Consider the following 8802-nt stretch of genomic DNA (forward strand, 5'->3'; position numbering starts at 1 on the left):
TAACAGCTTGTTTGGATGGTTGTTACAACTCCGGATTCTACCAAATTCACTAACAACTTGTTTGGATGGTTGTTACCTACTATGTTGTATCGTATTATTACTTTAAATATAATGTTTGTTTTGATGGTTACTTTAAATATAATCGTGTCGTATTGTTAAATCCATCGTTACGTAACGAAGAAAAATGCAACTTTATGGAACGAACGATTTGGTGTGGTCGCGTCGTTACCTTTTTTTTCCGTCTTGCCCTTTCTTATTATTAAATAATCTTATTTTATCTTTTACCCTACCTTTTTATATAATAATTAATCTACCTTATACCTGACTTTTTCTTTATAATATTGCAAATTTATTCTTCATATTATTGGTGCATGACATCATGAAATGACGGCAAACATACAATCTATCCAAATATTATATACATCAAAATAATATTATATAATAGTATACGATACATTATGAAACGATATATAACAATCATCCAAACAAGTTGTAATCTAATATTTAGATCCGTCACTTTTTCAGATGAAGGGTAAAATTGGAAGAAAAGTACCACATTTCATTGCTGTTGAAATGTAACGGACTGTTAGAGAACTTTGTCCCATCTGTCTTTATGTTCTTCTAAACAAACAAAAATTGGCTAAAACAGTTGTATTTATTAAGTACTTCCATTGTTCTCTTGCATTGGCTATATGTAAAATCCTAGTAGTAGTTTTCTGTGCCTTTCTTCTATATTTTTCTCTTTTAAATACCATTTTCAGAAAAATTGAAACACTTTTGAGAGGACAAAATTGGAAAAGAAAAATCAAATGAGTAGCTCTGGGTCATCATCTCTTGAATCAATTGAGCAGGTATGTTATATGTATATATAGGTGTGTAGCATTACCGATTTCCTTTTTTTTTTAATTCCTCAGAAAAAAAAATGCGTATTTTATTTGTAGTATACAAGTATATGATGGACTTTACATTAGAATTTTAATTCATTCGAAATAAATTGTATATGTTTTCTTTGATTGTTGAGGAAATTTCGTGAGGTCTGAATATCATTATGTGTGATAGGCTCTTAAATGATAATGTATAAAAGGTAAGAATTGTTCAAGAAACTGAATTTGGTCCATACTATGTAGAGTTATATTATGACTGAAAATAAAAAATGAGACTCTCAAATTAGTTGTCATGTTTCGCTTTTCGAAATATAAATTATTTGAACTTAGACCAATATTTTAAGATGTATTTTTATCATATTGACACGAGAAGAATTATAACTAGTAATACTTTTCGTATTGCTTTTGAAAACTAATTTCTGATTGTAAAATATTGAATTTAATTCAATTTAGTTTCAATGATTAATCAAACTGGCTCTCGAAACACGAAACATGACAATTAATTTGGGATAGAAGGGGTAAATAGTTGTAATAATTGATAAAATTTGTCGGAATTTGATTTCATCATCTTGTTTTGTGCATTGGGTCTTTTTAAAACCTAAATCTATTGAAGAAATTTTTTAGACTTAATTTCGTGAGAGAAATAGTTTTTGACAGTATTGTAAATTGATTTCAATAGCACGATTTTTAATCATTCAAAGTTGGGTAAAAATCACAAATAGCCTGATTTACAACAGGTAATTAGAAAATAGCCAACGTTCTAAAAGTAATCGAAATTTAATCAATTTTTCATGTAAAGATAAAATCTGAACAAAAATACCCTTAAAATACGAAAAAAAAATCCAGCATAATATGCTGGAGTTCGAATTTTTTACATATGATTCCAGTATAATGTGCTGGAATTTCATAATATGCTGGAGTTCCAACATAATATGCTATAAATTTATACACAGGAACTCTATAATCCAGCATTTATGCTGGAAATTTCCACGTTTCAACTAAAATAGTGCATGTTTTTCAATGACTTTGTAAATAATGTTGACTATTCTTTTATTACCAGCCCCAAAACTGGCTAGCCCGTGTTATTTTTACTTCAAAGTTTCATTAATTTGAGGGGAGGCAGCTGCACCTAAAATTTCTTGGGATTTCTGTAAAGTCCATTTGTAAGTCCAAAGAGTTCTGGTTGGGCTATAGGAATCCATAATACATAGAATTTTAATTGAGTTATCAAACAATTAATCTTTCAATATATCATTAAATTTGAGTTTCAGTTAATTTTCAAGTTATACTAGAAAGTCTTTTCTTGATATCTAATTCTTTCCTGTTAGATATGTCTTTACAAAATAAAAGAAATTAATAACTAGATCGTAACAATTCTTGAGAAGGAGACGCGTATTATAATATCAAAGAAATTAACAAATTTGGCAAGAAAAAAAATGCCAATTTTTTAGACTATATGTTTTGGCAAGTACTAATTTTAGAAAGGAATGTCTCATTTGCTTGTCATATTTGGAGAAAAAGAAAAAAAAAATTCGTCTTGTTAGTATGTGTAATGGTTCTTGATTTTAACTTATAATTCTACTTTGACGATATGAACAATTTTTTCTATCGGAATCTATTGTATATTAATATAAAACTTATAAATGTTGTGTAATTCTAGATGTTCATTCTACTAATTTTTCACATTAAAAGGAGCATTTTTTTAAAGGAAAAAAAAAAGAGTATTTCCGTGAATCTAGAACATATAATGAAATGATCATTCTACCCTAAATCCTTTTGTAAAACCCTCTTGTTATGTCTTTAATATATATGTGTGTGTATATATATATGGTATCTCCAAAACTTTCCCTTCAATCAAGGATACATAAAAAAAAAATCTAATGTACATTTCTAATGATAAATTGTATGTATTCTCTACATATGTGCGGTTATGTATGGTCATCTTAACCCAATTTATATACATCATTTGATATTCTTAGAACTTAGCCAAGTACCAAAAGAGTAGTAAAGTCTTAGTTTCTCTATATAATGATGCCATTAATTTGATTAGCTAAAAGACTTTCTGAAATTCGATCAAATCGATCTGAGATATATAATGATTATATTTAATTTGTAGGAGGAATTCTGTGTTGAAGCTAGGAGGAATATGCCAGGATGGCTTGGTCCATTTTTAAAGAGGACATTTTTTGGGTCATGTTTGGTACATGAACTCCAAAAGAATGAATTGAACAGGTATTGCATTACCTGTGATTTAGCATTATGCAGGTATTGCATTTCTTCAGACAAACACAACGACCACAAGCTTCTAAAGATTTATCGACATGTTTACAAAGATGTTGTTCCCCTCGATGAGATGGAGATTCATATTGACTGCTCCAAAATCCAGGTAATTTTCTAACAATTTATTCTTGAATATAATTATAATAATGATGACATAAGTTGAGTTTAAATGGAGAAATGATAATTCATATAGCCAACTTCAACTTATTTGACACTGAGGCATAATTATTATTGTTGATTCGTGAATATAACAGAGTTTTGGTTGATATTCTTTGGGAGGGAAGAAAAATGGGAGGTTTTGTCTTTTTTTTTCTCCCTTCCTTTTTTCTTCGCTAAAGAGTGATTTAATTTAGACTAAGGCTAGATTGTCAAGATGCTCCTTTTCTAAGACAACAACAACAACCCAGTATAATCCTACTAGTGGGGTCTGGGGAGGGTAGCGTGTACGCAGACCTTACCCCTACCCTGGGGTACAGAGGCTGTTTCCGATAGACCCTCGGCTCTCTCCCTCCAAGAACTCCCCACCTTGCTCTTGGGGTAACTCGAACTCACAACCTCTTGGTTGAAAGTGGAGGGTGCTCACCACTAGAGCAACCCACTTTTGTCATGCTCCTTTTCTAAGCTTTACAAGAAAGATTAACAATTTACTATTGTGGGTTCTTTTTAGCTTATCATCTCTATATGAGATGTTACTGACCGATAAACTAGTTAGAAGAAATAATTTCTTATGACAAATGGTTGAGCTTAAATGAAAACTGAGAATTCAATTCATATATATACATTAATCGACTCCAACTTATTTGAAACAGAGGCATAATTGTTATTTGTTTGTTTATTACAGCCATACAAATGCAACAAGAAATGGGTTATCTCTTTGAATCCGCTGCCACATTGTGGGTCAGGCTCTCAAATTGTTGGAGATGCTACTTGTTATATTTGCAAAAGGAGATTGAATGACCCTGACCAGTATCGCTTCTGCTGTATTGCCTGCAAGGTAAAACTAAACTTTGGCTTCATAAAACTTATGGATCGTTACACAAATAATCGGCTGAATTCATTGTTTATTTTTCCTAGTCGGACGGTATACATAGTTGAATATAGACATATTATACATTGAATTATACATGTGTTATACATCCGCCAGCTATTTTTAATTTAAGCAATTGGATGGATGACTATTTAGGTTAATTCTTCAAAGTTGTCGCACCATTTGCTGTTTTCCAAATGCATATGTGGTTCCAGTTCCACGGTTCTTCATTGCATCTACTTATTTTTTTGTTGCAAAGATTTAGAAGTTGGACATGCACGTTCTATTAATTTGTCCCATATAAAAACAGAATGAGTTCCTATACAAGGGAATTTATAATGAGTTTCTTAAGTTATACCGACAAACAGTTAGTATTAGTGTTTCATCAATTACATACTGATCTTCACATTATATCTCCTCTATACAAACTGAGAAGGATGATAGTGTAATGATTAGGTTCAAGTAATATTAATGAAAATTGATTATAAGGATTCTTGCCAAGGCTTTTATAAAGTTTATTACTATTGATAGGATGTATTTTTTAAGTGTTTAGTGATTAGGGTAATTAGCTCGGGATGTACATCTCTACACTTATGTAATGCTCAAGCAAATTCAGTTGAATGGGGGAAGATAAGATGATTGTGTGCCTCAAAGGCTCGCCATAATTTATTGTCATTTTCCATGACCAAATTGTTGTGACAGGTTAAACTATACAAATAGTGTAAGAAAATTTTATACTGTCAATGCACATAAATAATGTACTTATATATATATGACGGAATTTGCAGGTAGAAGCCTTATCTAGGAAGAGAAACGAAGCGCGTTGCGCGCTACGTGCAATTAAAGCTTTTGAAGCAATTCAGAATGGCGAGATCAGGCGCAAGCGCAGGAGAAAGGGATTTCCTCACAGAGCTCCTATTCAATAACAGTTGAATACCTAACTATTTTAGCTCTCTTTCCCATCTACCTATGGGTAGTTAGGAAAAGAAATGTTGGTTTTTTCCTTCGTCTTTTTTATTTTTGGTTAACTTAAAACTGTCATTTATGGGGCTACTCAAAAAACATGATACCTCTATGCTTTGAGCTAAATTTTTTAAGACTGGAACCTTATAGTCTGTTCGGCCAATTTTCTTGAAGACTAAAAGCACTTTTTTAATTAAAAAAATGTATTTTTTCCTAAAGATTTGAGGTGTTTGGTCAATTTCAGAAATAGTTTTTCTGTTATCGAAAAGAAGCTAAAAATTTCTACTTCTTTCAATAAGCAGAAGCACAAACCTAAATTTTTTAATTAGTTTTGCATGTCATTGTGGTAAAAATATATGTATACGAAGGCACAGTCTCTCTTCCTATACGTGTTCGATTTATAAGCAGAGTGATTATTTACAAAATACTCAACAGGTATGTACATCAGGGGCGGCCTTCCCTAAAGCAAGTAAAGCAACTGTTTTAGGTCTCACATTTATAGGGGCCCTTTTTTTTTGTTTACACCCAATAGGCTATATATAAGTTTAAAAAAAAGTTCCGTAAGGTAAAAAGGTTTGATTTCTTTCTTTAACAAATATAGAGAAGGAGGATTTGTAACTGCTATGATTTATGCCAAAAAAATTGCATTTGAAATGAATATAGAACCCGAATTTCGTAAGAAACATGTGATATATTGAAAAAAATAATTTGATGAGAATGTTGATAATGAAATCTCAAAATCTCTCGAAAAGTCCTTTAGAGTTGATTACTTTTTATATATAATAGACAAGGCTATTTTTTTTATAACAAAATAGATTTAAACAATTCGAAGCATAAAAAAATATTTTTGATTTTTTATTTAGTGGTTAAAAATTGAGATCACTAGATGATGAAAATTTGAAAATCATTGCCTTAATTAATCTTGAATGTTCCTTAAAGCATAATAACCAATCCAATATTGATGGTTTATATTTATTTTCTGAATTAAAATTGTTAAGAAAAATAATACAATTAGAAGATAACAGTTTAATTGATATACTCAATCAAATAAAAAGATTTGATTCTTTTCCAAATGCATATATTGCTTATAGAATAATGTTAATAACTCATGATACCGTTGCTACAACGGAAAGAAGTTTTTCAAAATTAAAATTGATAAAATCTTACCTAAGATCAACAATGTCTCAAGAGAAATTAAATGGATTAGCTATATTGTCAATTGAGAAAAACTTATTAGGAGAAACTGATTATAAGAAAACTATTAATAACTTTGCATCTAAGAAAAGCTAGAAAAATAGACTTTAAATTTAAAAAAAAATTAAAAAAAGTTAACGCCCCTCGTAAAGTTTGGCTTTAGGCCACAAAATTCGTCGGGCTGCCCCTGATGTACGTTATATACCTTCGGGATATGCAATTCACATGTTGTATACTAGCGAGGTATCTCAAATCTTATTGTTGTAATTTGTAAAATATGAATTGTATACTCTAAAAATATACGGTATGTATATATAACTGCGGCTGTATAATTTTTTAAGGGAGAAATTTTATAAAAAGTACAGGCGGTAAATATTTTATTTTGCTAGAATAATCTTTAAAAAGAAGGGGAGTCTTGGCGTAACTGGTAAAGTTGTTGTCATGTGACCAGGAGGTCACGGGTTTAAACCGTGAAAACAGCCTCTTGCAGAAATACAGGGTAAGGCTGCATAGCGGGAGCTTAGTGCATCGGGCTGCCTTAATAATTTTTAAAAAAAATAGTTAGTATTAGTTTAAGAAATCGAAAAAAATATGGAACAAAACCTAATAAATTAATACTATATGAATAAAATAAAATCATACAGAATAATAGTATCTTGAGAATGTTTTATAGTAGAAAGCTAATTAGGATGGACTTACTCATCTGAAGAATGAATAGTAGAAAGCTTATCAATATTGTTGTTTCTCCTGCGAGCGTAGGCCATCGAATGAAGGAATTTGGTATTAAGCAATTTTTTTTTTTTTAAAGTTTTTTTTTTCAAAGTTGAAGTGTTTGGCCAAACTTTTAGAGAAAAAAAAGTATTTTTTAGGAGAACTAAAAGCAATTTTGGAGAAGTAGAAAAAAGTAACTTCTTCCCGGAAGCACTTTTGAGAAAAATACTCTTAGAATTACTTTTTTAAAGCTTGGCCAAACACTAATTGCTCTTTAGAAATAATTTTCAAATTAATTAGCCAAACACAAATTGCTTTTCACTAAAAGCACTTTTGAAAAAAACACTTTTCATAAAAAAAAGTACTTTTTAGAATAAACTGATTTTTTCAATTTGGCCAAACAAGCTATTAGTTAGCCGTAGAAATCTAGATCTCTTCGAACTTCATCGGAAAATATGATTTTTTGTCAATTACCAAAATTGGTTGTTTACAACAATCATTTAGTTGTATGACTACGAAAACTATTTTAATCAGGAAAATAACAAAATCAAGAAAAATAATCTAAACGAAGCAAACTCTTGAATAACTCACTCATTTGCACTATAAACCTAGAGCTGTCAATATAGGCCGGGTCAGGTTAGTTCAGCTTAGCCCATGTGGGCTTAAGCAACTGACGGGCTAGGCTGGGCTAGCCCACTATTTTGATAGGCCCTATAAGGCCGGCCCAACATTTTTTTTAAATATAATTTTATATTTTTTCTTTAAGTTTTAACCTAAAAAGGATGAATATTTAAAAGTTAAAAAATATCTTATTGGAAAAATTTCGCAAAACTTATAACTTTTTATACTGTTCCAATATATCACGAATAAACATTAAAAAAAGTAAAAGACAAGACTATATTTCATTTACTAAAAGTCAAAACTCAAAACAAACTATTCAAGAGAACGTCCATGACACTTATGGGATATCCAACACATCATCTTCATCAAACACATTTGAATCCGCTTGTGACAAGGTTTTCTTTACATCTTCACTTTCATCTACATCTACAATTCATATGCAATATTAATTAGTTAAATATTAAGAATAATTAAATCTTAAAAATTAATAATATTCAAATTCACATAAAAAAATATTACCAGTTTGAGTTTGGGAAAAGTCGTGCAGCCAATTTTGAGTAGTAACAAGTGTTTGGACATTTTCATGATGGATGCAACTTCTGTACTTTATCAGAACACGCCCACCAATGCTAAATGTTGATTCCGATGTTACAGCGGTAATAGGAATACTACGTACATCACTGAAAGATCAGGATATTTTCTAGAATGGTCCTTCCAATACATGACAACATCATCTCTTGAAACTTCTTAAGATCTGATTCTTATAAGTAAAGATCCAATTCTGACTTTCCATCGCTAGAGGCAGTATACTTTTTATATTTTATATATTTTAAATAAATATTTTTATTAGGCCCACGGGCCAGCCCAACCCAACCTCATTTAAGCCTTACAGGCCACGAACTTACTCGGGCTGGGCTTAAAAGTCTAGATGGGCTCAACCCATATTGACGGCTCTAAGTAAACCTCATGTTTTTGTCAGCATATTGCATCACTTTTTTTATTTTCTTTTTTAATCCATCGCACACCGTCCCATCCAAGAGGATCAATAGCTTTCCCTCAATTGAAGGTGGAGATACTCAACCACCAGTGCAAACCTCATTTGTCTATCAAGAAAGGATTATA

General features: G+C 30.8%; 1 protein-coding gene across 1 annotated transcript; it reads left to right on the forward strand.

Annotated features, from left to right (window-relative positions):
- Nucleotides 1–809: 809 nt before the first annotated feature.
- LOC107786126 (protein RGF1 INDUCIBLE TRANSCRIPTION FACTOR 1-like) lies at nucleotides 810–5117 on the forward strand. The gene is made up of 4 exons (XM_016607562.1): nucleotides 810–851; nucleotides 3001–3270; nucleotides 4006–4158; nucleotides 4980–5117. The coding sequence occupies exons 1-4, from the start codon at nucleotides 810–812 to the stop codon at nucleotides 5115–5117; spliced, it is 603 nt and encodes a 200-aa protein (XP_016463048.1).
- The last annotated feature ends 3685 nt before the right edge of the window (nucleotides 5118–8802 follow it).

Source organism: Nicotiana tabacum, chromosome 2, assembly GCF_000715075.1.
Source record: "Nicotiana tabacum cultivar K326 chromosome 2, ASM71507v2, whole genome shotgun sequence".
In the NCBI taxonomy this organism is placed as follows: Eukaryota; Viridiplantae; Streptophyta; class Magnoliopsida; order Solanales; family Solanaceae; genus Nicotiana; species Nicotiana tabacum.

Excerpts from the sequence above, each read along its gene's own strand:
- LOC107786126 (XM_016607562.1), top strand. The coding sequence starts at position 810 with ATGAGTAGCTCTGGGTCATCATCTCTTGAATCAATTGAGCAG. Across the intron at positions 852-3,000 it reads CTCTTGAATCAATTGAGCAG|GAGGAATTCTGTGTTGAAGC; the intron begins GTATGTTATATG and ends TTTAATTTGTAG. Across the intron at positions 3,271-4,005 it reads TTGACTGCTCCAAAATCCAG|CCATACAAATGCAACAAGAA; the intron begins GTAATTTTCTAA and ends TGTTTATTACAG.